At 44.0% G+C, this 20,145-nt stretch overlaps 1 protein-coding gene across 2 annotated transcripts in view; it reads right to left on the bottom strand.

Annotated features, from left to right (window-relative positions):
* Positions 1 to 895: 895 nt before the first annotated feature.
* LOC141763939 (von Willebrand factor A domain-containing protein 7-like) overlaps positions 896 to 20,145 on the bottom strand; it is a 31,512-nt gene continuing 12,262 nt past the window's right edge. For both annotated transcript variants that reach the window (XM_074628771.1, XM_074628770.1), the window contains exons 2-18: positions 19,816 to 20,005; positions 19,072 to 19,208; positions 18,806 to 18,950; positions 15,416 to 15,509; positions 15,003 to 15,131; positions 12,942 to 13,128; positions 12,675 to 12,841; positions 10,702 to 10,814; positions 10,472 to 10,588; positions 10,211 to 10,384; positions 9,952 to 10,084; positions 9,101 to 9,253; positions 8,202 to 8,294; positions 4,636 to 4,907; positions 4,367 to 4,500; positions 2,971 to 3,133; positions 896 to 1,703 (exon numbers count right to left, since the gene is read on the bottom strand). In XM_074628771.1, the coding sequence (XP_074484872.1) occupies positions 1,026 to 1,703; positions 2,971 to 3,133; positions 4,367 to 4,500; positions 4,636 to 4,907; positions 8,202 to 8,294; positions 9,101 to 9,253; positions 9,952 to 10,084; positions 10,211 to 10,384; positions 10,472 to 10,588; positions 10,702 to 10,814; positions 12,675 to 12,841; positions 12,942 to 13,128; positions 15,003 to 15,131; positions 15,416 to 15,509; positions 18,806 to 18,950; positions 19,072 to 19,208; positions 19,816 to 20,005 (3,079 nt within the window). In that variant the 3' untranslated portion in view covers positions 896 to 1,025. The remainder of the gene's footprint in view (positions 1,704 to 2,970; positions 3,134 to 4,366; positions 4,501 to 4,635; positions 4,908 to 8,201; positions 8,295 to 9,100; positions 9,254 to 9,951; positions 10,085 to 10,210; positions 10,385 to 10,471; positions 10,589 to 10,701; positions 10,815 to 12,674; positions 12,842 to 12,941; positions 13,129 to 15,002; positions 15,132 to 15,415; positions 15,510 to 18,805; positions 18,951 to 19,071; positions 19,209 to 19,815; positions 20,006 to 20,145) is intronic.

Genomic DNA, 20,145 nt, shown 5'->3' with positions numbered 1-20,145 from the left:
CATGGTGATCAGTCATGTAGAACAGACAATGACCTATCGAAGATATCATATTATAGTCTCTGTTTACTGTGTCGTTCTTGTATGGGATTTCCCTAGGCCTCTCTATTTCCCCCACAACCTACCTGTCTGAATTTAACCTTCAGTCAAATTAGCGTGCGTGCGTGCGTGCGTGCGTGTGCGTGTGTGTGTGTGTGGAGAGCTGTAACAGGAGAGCTGTAGAAAGTGACAGACCTGGAGGGATGACTGTGTGTGACAGTAAAACAAAGAGGAACAGGAAATTGTAACCTAACATTTACTCTCTGTCTCTTAACGTGCCTTGCAGACCTACTTTTTTCCATGCGTTCCTGATACTCTCGCAGTAAGTATGTTTTTTTTGCTATTATATTTAATTCACAGTTTCATATCATGTAATTTAAATGGTAAATGGACTTGCATTTATATAGCTCTTTTCCAGTCTTCCGACCACTTAAAGCGCTTTGTGGTGGCAGTTTCTGTTAAAACAAGACACAAGCCAAAGTCACAACTTGTCTTGCAAGTAAATTTAATAAGAAAAGCATCTGCAGATGGACTAACGAGCACAGCCACCTGAGTGGGCTGTGGCAAGTGAGCCCCGAACACAAAAATAGTCAGGCCTTTATACATACTAATACAAAACACACAGATAAGTGCAGTCATGCAAAAGAACAGGTGAAGAAACATGTTTTACCAGGATAATCTTTCTAAGTTAATTTTTTTTCTGTGAAAAAGGTGGAAAAATCAGCCTAAAATAAAAAAAAATCTTCCAACTGTTTACACCAAGAGGCAAAGAAAAAAAAGAAATTTAGAAAAATCAGCCTAAAAAAAAATAACTTTAAAGATTATCCGGGCAAAACAATTTCTTTCACCAGTGCTCATATTTTTTTTCAGCAGGATATCTGAGCACGATATGATCATCATCAGTAGGAAGTTTATTTAAAATAATTAGGGGGTGGTAGACGGTGTATCCAATACCTGATGCAGAGTACAGACAACCCAACCTAAGCCCTTCAAAACCTTGTTACAAGTGCAGATACCAGCAGGCACAACCACAGTGGCAGCGACAGGGTTAAAGCAGGAGGGCCAGCCGAACGTACGATGGAGTGATAGCACTTGCCCACATTTCCAACTTCATCTACAGCTACAAACTCGACAATCTGCGAGCAGCAGGAGGATGTGTAGTTGGCCTGAATAATTGGGTCACTCAGGGAGGTGGTTGTGAGGTTTCCGCTGCCCTGGCTCAGGGATACGCGTTCTATCCCGGTGCCGTTTCCGTCGGTAAGGTTGGCCGTGAGCTCCCACTGGAAAGGTCCACACTGAGACACATCTTGAGGGCAATCACCAGCCAGCACATTAACCACTTCACACAAAGGCTGGATAAAATCCGGACGTACGATGGAGTGATAGCACTTGCCCACATTTCCAACTTCATCTACAGCTACAAACTCGACAATCTGCGAGCAGCAGGAGGATGTGTAGTTGGCCTGAATAATTGGGTCACTCAGGGAGGTGGTTGTGAGGTTTCCGCTGCCCTGGCTCAGGGATACGCGTTCTATCCCAGTGCCGTTTCCGTCGGTAAGGTTGGCCGTGAGCTCCCACTGGAAAGGTCCACACTGAGACACATCTTGAGGGCAATCACCAGCCAGCACACTAACCACTTCACACAAAGGCTGGATAAAATCTGTAATCTGGACAGAGAAAAAGAAAAGAAAGGTGGGAAATGTCATTTATGAATCACAGGAAAAGGCAATTACGATCTGTAGTAGAGATACCATTTATTTCCTTCCCGATACCTGAACTTGCGGTATCGGCCGATACCGAGTATCGATCCGATACCAGCGTGACAAAGAAATATGTAGTTATTATTATCATAATTTAACAGCTGTTAACTACTGACCATGTTTGGATGTGATATGATTACTGTCTTTGTTGTATGGCCAGGCTCCTTTTAAATTCTTTTCAAAACATGAACAAATTCTCCACTGTGAAATATTACCAAATGGCTGATTTTCTTTGCTCTGACTACAGTTATCGTTACACTCTCCACTAGCACCGCACTGTCGTTGTTCGCTATCGTCACGTGACAAACTACTTGCAATCCGTTCTTCTTCGCTGCTCTAAAACAGTAGTTGCCTGTGGAAGCCATGATACATCCAGGGTGACAGCACAGTGAAGGCTACTGTTTTGGAGCGGCGAAGAAGAATTGATTTCTGGTTAAACTAGTTGATTTTTATGGGTTAACAAATTATGGTATCGGATCGGTGCATAGACTGGCGTACCGATACCCGATACCAAGTTTTGGGCAGCATCGGACGCATTTCCGATACTGGTATTAGTACCAGAACAACTCTAATCTGTAGGATACTTGTATACCTTTTAATGTGTATACCTATTAAAGGTACAGTGTGTAGGATTTGGCAACATCTAGTGGTGTGGTGTGGCAACCAACTGAGTACAGCTCAGCGGCCATTTTTACCATAAAAACACTACTTTAGGAGCAACGGAAGTCAGACGGTGGCTGGCGGTACCACGATTTAGCACTCTGCAGCTCACGTTACCGCAGTTTCACAAACGTTCGGAGAACTACGGTGGCCTTCAGGTAACGTAAAAACGTGAAAGGCTCTCTCTAGAGCCAGGGTTTGGTTTGTCCGTTCTGGGCTACTGTACAAACATGGTGGAGCAACATGGCGGACTGCGTGAAGAGGACCCGCTCCCTATGTAGATATGAAGGGCTCTTTCTAAGGTAACGAAAACACAACGACTCTTATTTTCAGGTGATTATACACTAATGAAAACATAGTTATGAATATTATATTCTATTTCTAATAGAACCCCTGAAATGTTGCACACTGTTCCTTTAAAGCCATCATTGTGGGTGTGTTCAAAAGTTTTTTAATTTACTCATTGTGTTTTTTCTCTCTTTCCAACTGTGTAATCCAGGATGTGTCTGGTTACCTTGGTGACAACAGAGAATCTCAAAACGACATAATTGGAGTCAACACCGCCACTGGACGATTTGGCTTCCAAAGTCAGAGTGACATCGGTGCCTGATGGTGTGTCGGCAGGTGGCGTAATGATCATAGTAGCATTAGCATACTGTCCAGTTGTCAAGGTGAGCCTGTCGAGAGAAGAGAGAAAAATACACGTTGTGATTACAGGAACTATTATTATGAATCCACGCATTTGATTTTGATTGGAATATTATGAGTCTACAGCCGCACTAGAAGAAGTTCAAACCCAGCTTACTCTCTCACCTCCGCACAGCTGACCAATCACAGTGTGAAGTGGCTGTTAATGTAGGATCTATCTGTCTCATGCTCTACATTCAGGATACAGTGACAGTTTTATAAAAATAACTTCATCGTATTTGCTCAAAGTTACCGACTGCAGCTTTAAAGGGACTGTTTGTAAGAATCAGAAATTGGTAGTAACAGCGACACCTGTGGCCGTTAAATCAACAAAAGTCAGCATCCTGTTGCTCGCACTCGCCCGCACGCGCTAACTGAATGTGAGCGAGCATCCGTCAAAACAGTGAGGTGAAACACATCAGCTAAAACCACAACATCACTCTATATTTCAGCTGCTTGGCAGTAAGGTTAGCTGACCAGACGAAGGTCTTTCCATGAATAAATGCTGATCCTAGTGTTGGCTTTTCCTGCCTCAGCCTCCCGACCGCGGCCGGAGGGAGACACCGGCAACCGGTCGGAGACGATAAAGTAACTCGCTGCGGAGCCCCTTCACTTCACAAGACACGGGAAACCTCTATTGGTCTGGAGGAGCTGCAGCATTTATTTCTGCACAAACGTCCACTGTACATTCACTAGATATTCTCAGAGCTAACTCTTCTGCAGTGTGTAGTGTGCACGCATGCACGTGTAGAGGTAGAGCGAACTGAGTGAGTAATGAGCGCGCTATGTGAGTGAAGGCAGGCAGGCAGAGGAGCAGAGTACAGCAGAGACTCCGGCCCTGGAGACCAAAGCTACGGTCTCCCCTGGGTCCTCCGACTGCGGCCAACACTGTTTAACAGACGGGCTTCACTAGATAGAACTTTGCGGTTTTGGTGCTTCCGTGTAGTTTGTGTTGGAGTCTTGTCTGAACAGCGTAGCCACACGCGAGTACACATGGGACACCGACCCGGATTGATTTACACGTGTAAGAAGTTACAAACAGTCCCTTTAAGCCTGACCCTAACCTTTACACCAACTCATTGGTAGGGATGCACAAAGTTACTCCACCCAGATTTAAATTAAGCTTCAGGTGGCAGGAATGAGTACTTTAGGTTTAGAGATTTTTCAGTATCGATGAGGATATCAGGATAACAAAAGCATTGTTTTTAGCTGCTTCCCCTCACGTGTCTGGGTAGGATATGTTGAAGCTTCTGTCATTTCTGGCGCCGATGGAGTATTGACCACCAGAGCCCTGAGTCATGACACTAAAGGGGAGCTTGAAGGCCTCTCCTGGCTCCACACTGCTGTCTACCACAGCCTAGAGGGAAATGGAAGTGAAGAAGACGGGAACAAAAACAGGTGAATAAGAGTGATATTTTTAATATTCTTTCATCTTACTTTAAATCAAACAAAACCCTGCTTGTATGTGGACACAGGAAGTGGAGAGACCGACCTGGATATTCACATTGGAGACGGACATCTGGGTGGTCGACTGCCTCTGGAATTCACTGTCTGACACTTTGTCCGTTCCTTTCAGCATGATCACAAACTCCCCCTCAGGGACGGCATCGACAGTCACCAGGATGTCTCCGTTGCCCATGTCAGTTGTTGTGCTATTTCTGACAGTCTCAGGACCAGACACAGTTACCAGGGCAACATCTCCTATGGTCATCGAGGACGGACCTTTCCTACCCATCACTGTGAGCATGAGAGTGGCGGGCTGGCCTGAGTTTCCAGAAGAGAGAAGTGAAGAAGTAAGGTAAGGGGAAAACATGATTAATTAACAACATTAATTTTCATGGCAAAAAGTGATCTCTGCACACTCACACTCGCTGAGATGTTTGTGCAAAATAACTGGTCATTGCGGGTTTTTAAATTTCACAGTTTCACAGTCTGATCTAAATTATTTTCTTTCACAGTTCAAATAAAAAAAATGTTTAATAATTATTTTCATTATTTTACTAAGCATTGTGGTCATAATTATCAGCATAATGAATAAACACTACACTAACACTTCAACACTGAACAAGTAATAACATCCCATGCATCTATTTTGTGTTATTTTATATACACTATTAAATATGACAGCTCGTTTGTACCTCCACTTCAAAACATTTTTTTAGGTTTGTAGTAGTAGTAATAGTTGTTGTTGTTGTTTTTGTTGTTGTAGTACTTACAACAAGTCCTTAGTAGTCCTTATTGACAATTTTCCAAAAATAATGCAACAATAAATGAACAATAATAATAAAGGCAAATAAGGCATTAAAGGAAAACAAAACAAATACTGTCCCAAAAAGTGTAAACTGAAGCTTATTTTACCTACCCAATAGGCCTTAACACTTTCACTACTAGGTTTACAGAAACAAAACATTTCATACAAAATAACAATCATACCTCAGTTTTTATGTTTTTAACACCTTATTTTTTCTTTTTTTTCTTTAATTTGCAGAGTGAACCACACATTTTTAATCCCTTGTTTTAAACATACCTATTCCCCTAAATGCATACTGTCTCTCTCTGCTTTCTAACAACCTCTGAATACAATCAGGAAGCAAATAATTTTGTGCTTTGTACATTATCTTTGCAATCAACTAGATCACAAACTTTTAATGAAATCGATCTTACAGAGGTTGTAGCAGTTCAAGCCGGTTAAGTTAGTTTAAAAGCTAGAGTGAAGATACTGGTGTCATATGAAACTAGAAAACCTAAGGAATCCATTGGTACCAACCATGTAAATAACTCTCAAAACGTATGCTAACGTTTGGTGAGGAAAATAAGCCTTGGCCACTTTCAAAGGTGTCCCTTGACCAGAAAATGGGTTCTATGTGTACCCACAAGTCTCCCCTTTACAGACATGCCCACTTTATGATAATCATAGTCAAGTCAGCACACTGGGCTAGAGTTTGCCATGTTATGATTTGAGCATATTTTTTTTCATAAATGCAGTACTTATGAGGGTTTCTGGACAATATTTGTCATTGTTTTGTGTTGTAAATAGTTTTCCAATAAAAACATATACACATACGTTTGCATAAAGCAAGCATATTTGCCCACTCCCATGTTGATAACAGTATTACATACTTGAAAAATCTTCCTCTAAGGTACATTTTGAACACATAACAAATGTGTGATTAATCGCGATTAAATATTTTAATCGACTGACAGCCCTAGCTGGTATTGTATGTACACAGTAGGTAATGTATGGAATTATGATTATTATACATTCATTTTCATACACTCTTTCTATTCCAACATCATTTATTATAATTTTTGCTTGATTATTGATTTGCCGATTACCAAATATTATAAACTTTGGTCCGGTGCTCCACCCTCTTTAGACTTTCCTTTGGCCATTCTTGACTTAATCTCTCTTTTCAATCTCTGTGTGCACACATCCCTGCAGTCTCATGCCCTTTTATGGGGATTGGCAGGGCGTTTAGGATCAACTGGCACATGCCTCCAACTTACAAGGAAATGGGATCCATCATCATAAGGGTACAAGTACCAACAATTCTGCGGTTTAAGAACACGTCATGAATCTGACAGACTTTTCTTCGGAACTTTCTTAAGAACAAATGAAAAAAAAAAAAATAAGAAGATACTTGTGAATGATGCCCATTGTTAGTTTGAGAATGGCTGTTGGAGGGACCATGCCATCAGTTATAGGAAAAAATGCTCAGTAAAGTTAAACCTGCATTAATGGATTTTTTTGTCCACTTGCAGTGGAAACGGGCTGTAACATGATCATCTTATGAAGTTGTTATGGCAAACTTGTGAGCAAACAGTTGCTAATTTGCACATCCAGCAGACACGGAGCAGAGTCAGGTTCGAGGACACCTGGCGAATGTAAGTCCAATATCATGAGGGAGATATCTGTCTCTCTAGCAGGGACGCTGGGAGTCAGTCAGAGTTGGGGGTGCTGAGAGAAAGTCAGTGTATAATGACGTCATACTAAATGCTGTGCGCCATTCATGTTTTTTGCTGTAGCCTAATTATGGCCATTTATATTTAATTTATTAACATCATTTTACACTAATTTTCAGGTTCCCCTCTGGGGTTATAGAGGGCTTATGTGCTGAGCAGCTGTTGGGGTATGGGCACTCGGGGGGTGCGGAGGTCCTCCCCCAAGAAAAGAAAGAAAGATTTTTGACTTAAAACTATGCAATTTCACAACATTTTGGACCTATTACTATAGATAACGCCCAAAAAGCTTAAAGACAAAATTTGCTAGTTGAATAGTTATGTTATTATTTACACCTATCACAGCCTTCATCTGAACATTTAATTCTTCTGACAACGTTTGCCCTTTTAAATCATAAGAGCAGATTCTGAAAAAGACTGAACATGGTTTTATCAGTGCGTAACATCGCGTTTTAATAAACAACCAGTTCCGCCCCTGCATTCCAACAGAATGACTGCTAGATGATTCACTGTCATTGCCGATATTATCTGGGCCTACTGCTTTTGCAGGACATGAACATTGTATCGATACATTTTCCTTCGTTCACCCCTCCTCCCCAGTACCGTGCAGTGAGTCCACTCTATCCTCTCCACGTTGTTTTTTATGTAGCGCAAAAAGGCGCTGCAATGTCGGGGAAAACGCTGATTTTAGAAATGCAAATTTGAACATCAACATACTGCATGTATGTGAGGATGAAGTCATTTCATACAGGAGACGAGCGAGGATCTACCAATGCGCATTCACCCCGCGAAGGTTCGTGTGAGACAATATAAAACATATTTTAATATTATATATTTTCTAAATTTCCATTGAAGTTTAACACTAGGCCTACAGAAAAAACAGGGAATGCTGCAGCACCTTCAGCACCTCTGCCTGAGCTAGACGATTACAAAACAACTAGGGGATGCTATTCTAGCACAGAGACTACACATCGTGACACCGCCCTCAGACAACACATGTCCAGCAACACCATCACATTTATGATTGATTATGACACATAATTACCTTGTGCCTGTACAATGTACAGTTAACGAGGTGTTTTATTGCATGTTGGGTACCTGCTTGTGGACGTCCACTGAGCACCGCATAACCTGGGTGAGGTCCCCCGAAGCTTTCCACAAAGTCATAGATAAAGCTAATAGTACTCTGGCCTGGAAACACAAGCACAGACTTACAGTAAATACAGATACAAAAGTTTAAAAACATAATTAAGCTTGACCAAAAGCTGTGTAAAAAAGCAGTGGAAATATAAATGAAATGCATTACTGATTATAAAACAGTTAACACAATAGGGGTCAGTTTGCCTTAAAGGAATAGTTTGACATTTTGGGGAATCATTTTATTTACTTTTTTGCCAAAAGTTACATGAGAGGATCAATAGGCTACCACGTTCATGTTTGTTCAGTCAATATGGAGCTATCAATTAGCTTAGCTTAGTTTAGCACAAAGGCTGGAGAGAGGGGGATACAGCTAGCCTAGCTCTGTCTAAAGGTAAGAAAAGCCGCCTCCCAGCAAATCTACAGCTCACTATTTACACGTTATATCTCGTCTGTTCAAAAAAACAAAGTATAAAACCATAATTTTGTGGTTTGTGTTTTTTATGGTCTTACTGGGGGTTACGTGCTGGACTTCCGTAAGTCTCCACTGGTCGCCTTGCCACCTCAGGGTGGCTACTGTTGGACAGAGTCAGACTAGCTATTTCCCTCGTTTCCGGTCTTTATGCTAAGCTAAGCTAAGCTAACCAGCTCCTTGTTGTAGCCTCATATTTACCTAATAGATATGAGAGTGGTAACAATCGTCTCATCGAGCTCTCGGCAAGAAGGCAAATGACCATATCTCTCACAATGTTGAACTATTCCTTAAATCTACAAATTAAGTGTAGGCTATACGCAAGAAGACACAATTTCAGCAGCACATCTGTGCAGAATTGGCACGTGTAATGAACAGAGTATCTGACCTGTGACTTTAAGTGTGTATGGTTGGCCGGATTGGATGTTGATCTGCCAGGTTCCTGTCTGGTTGTCAGACTGGAGACGAATTCTCCACAGGTTGCCCACTGTCTTAATGGTCCCCAGTTTACCGCTGGCCTCATTGTGGTTCTGGCTCACGCCTGGAAATTGTTAACATGCATTCATCAGTCGTAAATATGCATCACAACGATATACTCAGCAGGAAAAAGGGACAACTAATGAGTCTCAAACATCGACGTTGTCTTAAAGGAACAGTGTGTAGCATTTCGGGGGATCTATTACCAGAAATTGAATATAATATTCATAACTATGTTTTCATTAGTGTACAGTCACCTGAAACTAAGAATTGTGTTGTGTTTTCGTTAGCTTAGAATGAACTCCTCATATCTACAGAGGGAGCGGGTCCTCTTCACGGAGTCCACCATGTTGCTCCGCCATGTTTCTACAGTCGCCCAGAACGGACAAACCAAACACTGGCTCTAGAGAGAGGCTTTTCTGCTTTTACATTACCTGAAGGCAGCCATAGTTCTCTGACACGCTTGTGAAACTGTGGTAACGTGAGCCACGAGTACAAAACCGTGGTACCACCAGCCGCCGTTTGACTTCCGTCGCTCCTAAAGTAGTTTTATTATGGTAAGGATGGCCTCTGAGCAAGGCGAAAGTCATTACCATGGTTTTGCACTCTGCGGATCACGTTACCACAGTCTTGGAAAAGAAAGGAGTGAGTGAAGGAGCACTCAGTTGGTTGCAATCTGCAACCACACCGCTAGATGCCGCCAAATACTACACACTGTCCCCTTAAACCAGTGCAAATGCTGCATTGGGAATGGTGTGTTACCCGCAGGGTTGGTCAGTGTGAAAGTCATGGTTTTCCCTGTAATGTAGATAGTGATATTTTTCAGCGATTCATCAAACATGAAGGGGAAGGTCTCCTGCTTCCCAGTGTTCCTTGCTCGCTGAAAAACTGTCACCTGAGGGAGAGGGGAGAACAAGAAGAGCATGAGGGTTTACCGCTTTATTTTTCAAACTGGTCCAACAACTGAAGGCCCGGTACATCAGATAGTTCAGAACGTACTATTAGAACTGCACAGTTTTACCAGAGCTGAAGTGGAGGTGTCGAGGATGACGTCTGTGGCCTCATGCAACTGTTTCTTAGTCACCTGGATGACCTGGCCTCCAGAGGCCAAAGCCAGGTCCTCATAGTCTTCAAAGGAGCCAGATCTGAGGGAACGACGGCGCCTACCACTGGCCCCGGTCTGAAAGTATGACACCTGTGGAGATCATTTAACTTTAAAGTTAAATCCACATAATTAAACTAAATGAACACAGGGCATCATTGGGAGTCGGCCAGTATTTACCGTTGACTTGGAGCTCCTGATGAGAGCAAGAATAGTGTCCTTGAGGTCAATGTCTTTGGCTACAGCATCAGTGAAAACAAAGATTTGGGAGTAGGCATGGGCGCTGGTGAGAGCCAACTGGAGAAATAAAACAATGAACCGGGTCACTTCATTCTGTGTCACCACAGTCTTTAAGTGGTCCATAAAATATCAACAACCATCCTAGTTAGACAGGGTCATAGTTTTATTACCTGAATTCCTGACAGGCACATCTCAGGGATATCACCGCCTCCGTTCACTGTGAGCTTAGAGATTTGTCTTTTCATTTTATCGGGGTCTGTTGTCCTGAACGGAGGTCCAAAATCTACATATAAAGCACAGAAAACAGGGTCAAGTGCCAGATTAAGACTACCCTTCACATTCACTTTTCATCCTACAGGATCATTGTAAGTTTAGACAGATTTACAGTATGCACCACCAGCCCTTTCTCCTAAAAATGACGTTCCCATACAACTAAATTGCATTCTCAATTACGTTTGGAAGGAAACATATAGGCCTATGGCTCGTTCGAGATGAACTGCACCTCGCCTGGAAAGTAGACGAGATCAGGCAGCAGCAGCAGGGGGTGGTGGCAAAAAGCTCTGGTCAGGTCGGAGAGTTTCCAGACATTTCCAGCAGCCTACAAAGAATTCACAGGAAGTCACAGAGATAGTGACATTGATTTTGATCCGGCGACAGCCAGGCATTTCCCATCATGCCCTGGGTCTTGCAGTCGATGGAGAGCCGCTGCGGCGCCTGGCTCTAAAAACTGCGGCCGCCTCGCTCTCGTGAGGTTATCGTTGCCCACGTGGGCATGACGTCAGCGCAAGTTGGGATCAAGTCGGACACAAATCTAACCGGCATGCATTGTGCGCCGATCGCCGGTGATCGATTCTGCGCAGGCTCATCTGAAACGAGCCTATTGCGGATTACGTTCGTCTTTTATGTATCACAAATACCTTTGTGATGGTACGTGTCCACAGGGGCGTTTTTTATCGTGAGGGATCGCCTCGCTTCCCAGCATTGGATGCTTGATGGACTGCCACTAGACACAAACCACTAGGCACCTGATTGGATGAATGTTTTCCCGCGTGGGCTGCTGCTCCCAGCTTTCAAACCGGAACCAACATGGCGGATCGTTTGGAAACCTCTTATATCACAAAATTAAAAGTATCTCACCGAAATGTGTTTCTGAAAACATTTCATGTGAGAAATAAGCCATGGAGCTGCTGAATCTGTCTTTATGTTGGATCGACAACATTTAGTTTAACGGTTTCTTGGGAGTTTCCAGAGGCGGCGAATCGCGTCGAATGCCCATGATTTGACGCTTGATGGGCTGCCACTAGACACAAAGCACTAGGCACCTGATTGGACGAACGCTTTCCCTCGTGGGCTGCTGCTCCCAGCTTTCAAACCGGAACAAACATGGCGGCTCAACTTAATGCAAATGAGGAGCAGCTAAAGTGACGCCCAGTCTCTCGAATCGCGCCGCCACGCTTCCAGAATGCATTGCACTGCTGCTTACATAAACAATGAATGGGAAGCGTGGAAATGACGGAGGCTGTGGACATGTACCATCAGCCTGCAGACGGCCGCAGCGAGTGACGTAGTACAACGAACAACACGCAGAGCAAGTGCCGTAGTATATCAAGCAACTGTGAATGAAAATGCGTTGAATAAAATCGTTATAGAATAATAATGGGTATAACAAGTGAGAAAGTCCACCACTGGAAGGTGGGCAGAAGAGGAGGTGGATGGGTCCAACAAACGCCGGACTTTCCCCCAGGAGACCTGTGTTTGAGTCCTGTGTGTATCAGTCATTTCTTGCGTTTTTGTTTTGTTTTAAAGGAATTTTAAGCCAAATCATGTTTTTTAACTAAACCTAACCAAGTAGTTATGTTACATTTTTGTTTTGTTTTGTTCCAATTTACAACGTTACTCACATGTTAAAAACTGCGACCGTAATCCGGGAGAAAATACGTTTACCTCAAAAGGTGTTTTGGTTATGCAATTTAGTTGTATGAGAACGTAATTTGTGGGAGACAGGGTTGGGACCACAGTTTGCTAAATTTACTTTACATAAGATTAAGATCCAACATTACATTTATAACATTTTCTGGCATAATGACACCACTAGGGGCTCATGGTTTCCTAAAGATGATCGGTACGGTAGAAGAGTTCATACCGGGGTCATTGAAGGGCACCAGAATGTACTCGGATGGCTCGTCTTGCGTTCCTTTTTTGCTGTCGATGATGTCGTAAACAACCCCCTTAGCCGTACCAATTTCATTTGCCATACTGCCAGTGGTGTCAATAACAAAGCACAGGGATGAGCGGGCGATCCCCATCATTCTGTGAGAAAGTGAATAGTTAAAGGTCAGGTAAACCAAAGTAAAACTTTCAGAGTCAAGATCAACTGCTTGAGATATTTTTCGTAATCCGAACATCGTACCTCAGAAAGTCAGTGTCCCCGACAGCTAACCGGATGTCCTGCAGCAGCTGGAGGCTGGCGGCCGTGGCTGCAGTCACAGCAGCGTTGTGGAGGGCCACGTTGTCCGAGCGGCGCTCATCTTTGCTGATGCCTCCGCGAGGATCTGCTGTGCTCGTTAGGTCAGCTGCACCTCCGTGGCTACACTTACCTGGCAGGGCATTACGGACAGGTCGATTTTCTGGTAATTTTTTATTTATAGTAAGTGGACTTTTCTGTGTAGGTTGAATTGCCCGGCAGAATTGAATCATGTTTGTCTTGTACTACAGGTAGAACCAACATTTTAAATAACTGCCGTATAAGTGTTGCATCTGTATTTTAATATGTCATTAAAACCCAATAAATACTGAGGCATCTTGAATGTCGGATGAGAGTTATAGAAGTGATGTGTGATAGTTATTGGTTAAGCATGATATTCCTAGTTTGACATTTTAGGAAATACCCTTATTTGCTTTTTTTGTTGAGAGTTAGAGAAGATTGACACCACTCTCAGATCTGCCCATTAAATATGAAGATAAAGCCCACAGCCAGTTAGCTTAGCTTAGCATAAAGAGTGAAAACAGGGGGAAACTGCTAGCATAGCTTGGTCCAAATGTAACTTAACAACACCTATAAAGCTCACTAATTAACAGTTCATATCTCATTTGTTTAAGTCATACGAAAACAAAGATGGCGGCCATCTTACCTGGATCCAGTTGTAAACTTGCTGTAATTGGGACCTATGTTGAAAAAGGCTTATGTTGTCCTTATAATCCTTGTATTTTTCTACCAATACACCAATACTGCTTTTTATTCAAAGTAATGAGTGTAAGACAACTGTGTCTGTATAAAATGAACCAAAAACAATACGATTTGAAGGTGTGCGGACCGCACTGTACACACACACAAAATATGCAACCACTGAACTGGCAACCACTTGCAATGAAACGGGGGAGGGAGATTGCAACATGTAGTGGCTGAATGTTATCAATGTTATCAATAGTACCTTTAACCTGTTTTTAATTATGTTAGTGAGTAAATAAGTGAAATATTCTTCTTCTTTATATCATGGTGTGTTAGGTAACAATGGTCTCATATACAGTATGTTTACATATTTTGACTAGCCGTGGAAGTTCATTTCCTCCATGAGGGCAATTAAAACGTGGTCCACAGGCTCCAGTGGTTACAATATATGAATATGGTTTTGTGATAAATTTTCATGGTGTTTTTATAAAAGTATAACCTAAGATAGATACAGTATATCATGTATTTACACAAAATGCTCATATACTACGGTATTTTTGGTTAAAGTATAAATCAAATGTATCATTTATTCTTTCACACAAGCTAATGTTAATTTTACATAAAATAATGTGTGTCTGATGCATTAGTGAGGGAAAACACACTGCCTCTCTATTTGTGAAGAGTGGAGCATGGCAGGGGGTTTCTAGCAGAAGGACGACCAGGCCAGCAAGGCTTCAGCGAGCCTGCAGCATCAGCTGTAACGTTACATCTAGGCTTGTAGACAAGTGTGAGGGGGGGGCAGTTTGCAAGCGAGTGGCGACACTCGAAAGGGGGCTGTTGCTGTAGGCAAGATGAGGAGGCTCTGAGATTTTACACCTTGAGCTGGTGGCATGAATGGAGGAGGCTCGGGGTAGAAAGTTCAGAATCGTAAATCTGTCAGAGGTGGGACCAAAATAAGTCTGAATCGCTGCAAGAAAATAATGAGTTTTGGACATTTTGCCCACCGAGGGTAAAGAACATGAAAGAGAATTGTGAATGAAGCTCATGGTATATAAGGAGGACTGGTTTGTCATGTAAGTCAGTCCTCCGTTCGAACTGACGACTAGTGTTTGTTTTTGGTGACAGAAATAAACACTCTTGCATCAAGATCTGTTGACTTCTCTCGACCAATTTTTTTAACCTGATTTTTGAGAACTCCAATACTTTAATTATTATAACGATAAAGTGCTAATGGAGAACGCCCTATCTTTTGCCGGCCCCAGGTCAGCGCAATTTTTCTTCAACAATGGTTTGGACTGATACCTTTGGGCTTGGCAGCAGAGAAGATTCCCATGTATCCTGATGTGAGTTTCTTCTTCTTCAAGATGTTTGGGAGGATGGAATTGGGGCATGTTCCACTGGCACAGTCACTGCAGGTGGCAGTGTTGATATCTACACAAGCACACGAGATGCACAGTGAGTAATGCTTAGGCTAACTTCTGCTCTGTGGTATGTGTTAGAACAGTCATAGGAGTGCTATGTCAGAGCCGTATGGTTATCTGAAAACTATGCAAACCCATCAGCCTATCAGGATCAAGTACTCCCTGTGGCCATGGCATAAACAAAACAACACACTGTGCTCTTTGGTCTATAGATATGCTCCCCAGATGGAGTTTTACCTACAATTATATGGATATAATATATGCATAGTCCTCCTACGTGTGGGACACACACACCTGCCAGATTATCCAGAGGAAGGTCCGGGCGTATAAGGTTGATGTATGGCTCTGTGTGTCCCAGCTCAACCCAGTTACTGTGGCTGTAGAAGTCCTGGCAGTGAATGGAAACACACACATTAACACGTTTATACCTACATGTACACATAGAGTTATGATTTAATATTGAATATTCATACATTCCCTAGCAGGGGGCGGACTGGCACTGAAATTCAGCCTGGGACTTTGAGATGGGGAGGCCCTTTGTGCGAGCGCCTTAACGCAACTTGCGATTTTTACCATGGCATACTAGCTTACCGCAAAGGAGGCTAAATAACGCTCCAACCTTACGTTAAATTTGTTGAGATAAAACTGGCATGGCCATTTTCAAAGGGGTCCCTTGACCTCTGACCTTAAGATATGTGAATGAAAATGGGTTTTATGGGTACCCACGAGTCTCCCCTTTACAGACATGCCCACTTTATGATAATCACATGCAGTTTTGGGGCAAGTCATAGTCAAGTCAGCACACTGACACACTGACAGCTGTTGTTGCCTGTTGGGCTGCAGTTTGCCATGTTATGATTTGAGCATATTTGTTACGCTAAATGCAGTACCTGTGAGTTTGTAATTGATTTCCAATAATAATAAATACAAACATTTGCATAAAGCAAGCATATTTGTCCACTGCCATGTTGATAAGAGTATTAAATACTTGACAAATCTCCCTTTAAGGTATATTTTGAACATTAATCAATTGATTAATTAATTTGCGATTAATCGCGATTAACTATGGACAATCATGCGATTAATCGCGATTACATATTTTAATGAATTGACAGCCCTTACATAGTGTTTCCCTCCTGTTAAAATGATAGACCGGTAGATCGAGAGCTTTGCCTTCCGGCTCAGCTCTCTTTTTGTCACAACGGTGCAGTACAGAATGCAATACCGCCCCCGCTGCTCCGATTCTCCGGCCAATCTCACGTTCCATAGTCCCCTCACTCGCGAACAAGACCCCGAGGTACTTGAACTCCTTCAGTTGGGGTAAGGACTCATTCCCTACCCGGAGTAGGCAATCCATCGGTTGCCTGCTGAGAACCATGGCCTCAGATTTAAAGGTGCTGATCCTCATCCCAGCCGCTTCACACTCGGCTGCGAACCGATCCAGTGAGTGCTGGAGGTCACAGACCGATGATGCCAACAGGACCACATCATCTGCAAAAAGCAGCGATGAGATCCTCAGCACACCGAACTGCAAACCCTCCTACCCCCGACTACGCCTCGATATCCTTTCTATGAATATCACAAACAGGATTGGTGACAAAGCGCAGCCCTGGCGGAAGCCAACCCCCACCGGAAACGAGTCCGACTTACTGCCGAAAACCCGAACACAGCTCTCGCTTTGGGCGTACAGAGATTAGATGGCCCTAAGAAGTGACCCCCTCACACCATACTCCCGCAGCCCCCCCCCACCCCCTCCCCCACAGTATCTCCCGGGGGACCCGGTCATACATAAGTCCACAGAACACATACAGACTGGATAGGCATACTCCCAGGCCCCCTCCAGGATCCTTGAGAGAGTGAAGAGCTGGTCTGTTGTTCCACGGCCAGAACAGAATCCGCATTGTTCCTCTTCGATCCGAGGTTCGACTATCGGCAGAACCCTCCTTTCCAGCACCTTGGAGTAGACCCTACCAGGGAGGCTGAGTAGTGTGATACCCCTGTAACTGGCACACATATGGAGTCCTCTGAGATAACATATCCCGGAAGGCCTCCTTCTTCAGTTGGATGGCTTCCCTGACCACCGGTGTCCACCACGGTGTTTGAGTGTTGCCGCCCCTTGAGGCACCCAAGACCTTTAGACCACAGCTCACCGGCGCAGCTTCAGCAATGGAAGCTTTGAACATCGCCCACTCGGGTTCAATGCCCGCAACCTCCACAGGGATGCCAGAAATTTTCCGCCGGAAGTGTGAGTTGAAGATCTCTTGGACAGGGGCCTCCTCCAGACGTTCCGAGTTCACCCCCACTACCCGTTTGGGCTTACCGGGTCTGTCCAGAGTCTTTCCCCACCCTCTGACCCAACTCACCACCAGATGGTGATCAGTTGACAGCTCCGCCCCTCTCTTCACCCGAGTGTCCAAAACATGTGGCCTCAGATCAGACGATACGATTACAAAATCGATCATCGACCTTCGGCCTAGGGTGCTCTGGTACCATGTACACTTATGAGCATCTTTATGTTCGAACATGGTGTTCGTTATGGACAGTCCATGACTAGCACAGAAGTCCAATAACAAACGACCACGCAAAGACAGCAGTCAGAGTTCCCCCCCCCATAACCCGAAGGCACCAGAGAGTCCAAGACGAGACAAAATGCTTTTCAAGAGTAGCACGCACCAATCTCGCTACACCCTTCAAAATTGAAAGTTTTAGATTGGCCCACTCTGACAGGCAGTGTTCCGCTCTGTGCTGTCAGTTCCTGCCAAGGCCAGGCTGGCCCATGCTGGTGTTGTACATATAAACTTGTTAAAACTCAATGAATATTTATTTAAAGGGACTGTTTGTAAGAATCAGAAATGCTTGTTAACAGCGACACCTGTGGCCGCTAAGTCAACGAAAGTCAGCGTCGGGCTCGCGCTTGTGCTCGCGCTTGTGCTCGCGCTTGTGCTCGCTCTTGTGCTCGCTCTAAATAGACGTGAACGAGCATCGCTCAAAACAGTGAGGCGACACACGTCAGCTAAAACCACAATATGACTCTATATTTCACCTGCTTGGCAGTAATGTTAGCTGACCAGACGAAGGTCTCTCCATGAATCACTGCTGACCCTAGTGTTGGCTTTTCCTGCCTCAGCCTCCCAACCGCGGTCGGAGGGAGACACCCGCACCCGGTCGGAGACGATAACGTTTCTCGCTGCGGAGCCCCGTCACTTCACAAGACACGGAAAACCTCTGTTGGTCTGGAGGAGCTGCAGCATTTATTTCTGCACAAACGTCCACTAGATATTCTCAGAGCTACGAAGTCTTCTGCAGTGTGTAGTGTGCGCGCATGCACATGAGGTGGAGCGAGCTGAACAAGCAGATGCGGGCTTGCATGGGACACTGATCCGGGTGATTTATACGTGTAAGAAGTTAAAAATAGTCCCTTTAATCTTTTTATATATTTTTTAAATGTAAAGGCTGTCCGGCCCTCACAAGACCAGCGCAACCAGAAAATTCCTGAGCATCCCAATGGCCAGTCCGCCCCTGGACCCTAGAAACTTACCTCATTTCAGTCTCCTATCTCTGTCATTCTACCTCATCTAACCTTATCATTCTTTCATCCAGTATATGCCTGTTTGTTCCTCCATGTCCTCCCCACCTTGCCCTTTAATCTCTTTATACCCAGCTGTTCCTTTCCACTCCTCTCACCTGTAGTGTATGAAGAACTCTACCCAGTGTTTCCCTGGCAGCCTGGAAGTTCTCCATGCGAATGGCAGCCTTAATGGCTCCCATACCCTCCATGATCAGGCTACGTCCCTCCAGAAAGGTCTCTGAGTTGAAGTGGTGTGGAGCACTGAAAGAATTTCACATAACGAAGTGTAAGAACAAATCATGTTTAAAGCTCAGCAACACACACAGTCCCATTATTGTATCGCTTTGTAACAACAATTGTTTTGTTTCAATCTTTCTCCAACCTGTAGACAAAGTCGCGGTCCACCAGTCCGTTCTGGGTGTAGATCTGTTGAAGAGCAGAGTGAAACTTGGCACCAGACACTTCTCCTGTTGCTGTGAGACCTAGACAGGCCTGGGCCAGCTCTTCAGGAGACGAACCCTGTAGTCAGAGGTAGGATAGAGGTTCCAGTTCCAGTATGGAATACAATGTCACAAAGGATACGATGAAGTGTTTAAAACAAGACGAAGGGTCTATTTTTCTGCAGGCACAAAGCCAGCGCTAGAGCAAGGTGATTGAGGAAGATTCTTAAAGGTGCAGTGTGTAGGATTCGGTGGCAGGTAGCGGTGAGGTTGCAAATTGCAACTAACTGAAACTTCTCCCGTGGGCCAAATGTGTAGGAGAACTACGGTGGCCGACGCGGAAGCGCAAGTTGCCCTATCTAGAGCAAGTGTTTGGTTTGTTCGTTCTGGGCTACTGTAGAAACATGGCGGTCGGCTCCGTATGCAGATATAAATGCCTCATTCTAAGGTAGCGAAAAAACCCAACGATTCTTATTTTCAAGTGATTATACACTAAAGAAAAAATACTTATTAATATTATATTTAATTTCTGCCGTGTGTTCCTCTCTTGCTTTTCGTGTATTATGATTTACATCCAGGCTGAATTTAAACACACAAATGTGTTGAAACGGGGGTGAAGTATGTTTCTGCGTGTTGTCGTGTGTGACTTTGTGCTGTGTTGCACATTTTGTTATCTTTCATCCTACCGTGGGTTCGAAGTCAAGACCGGCCTCATCGGCCAACGCCCGGCATGTCTCCGTCACTTTTTGCAATACAGCCGTTCCTGTAATGCTGACATGAGTGGACGTCCCAACCCCCATGGGGACAAAGGCCACTGTGGGCCCTGATAGGACCAAAATCAGCAGGACAATGCCCAGCACAGGTGTCATGATCAATCTACAGGGAGAGAGAAAATGATTAGAGAGAGAAGATTTGGACCAACCATATCATTTAGCTTGTCACGAAGGAGGCTAAATAAGGCTTCAAACTTGCGTTACATTTTGGTGAGAAAAAACTGATTCGAATGAAAATGGGTT

The sequence above is a fragment of the Sebastes fasciatus genome, chromosome 3 (genome assembly GCF_043250625.1).
Source record: "Sebastes fasciatus isolate fSebFas1 chromosome 3, fSebFas1.pri, whole genome shotgun sequence".
NCBI lineage: Eukaryota > Metazoa > Chordata > Actinopteri > Perciformes > Sebastidae > Sebastes > Sebastes fasciatus.
Note: the sequence above shows the minus strand (reverse complement) of the source record. Positions and strands in the feature narration are given on the sequence as shown.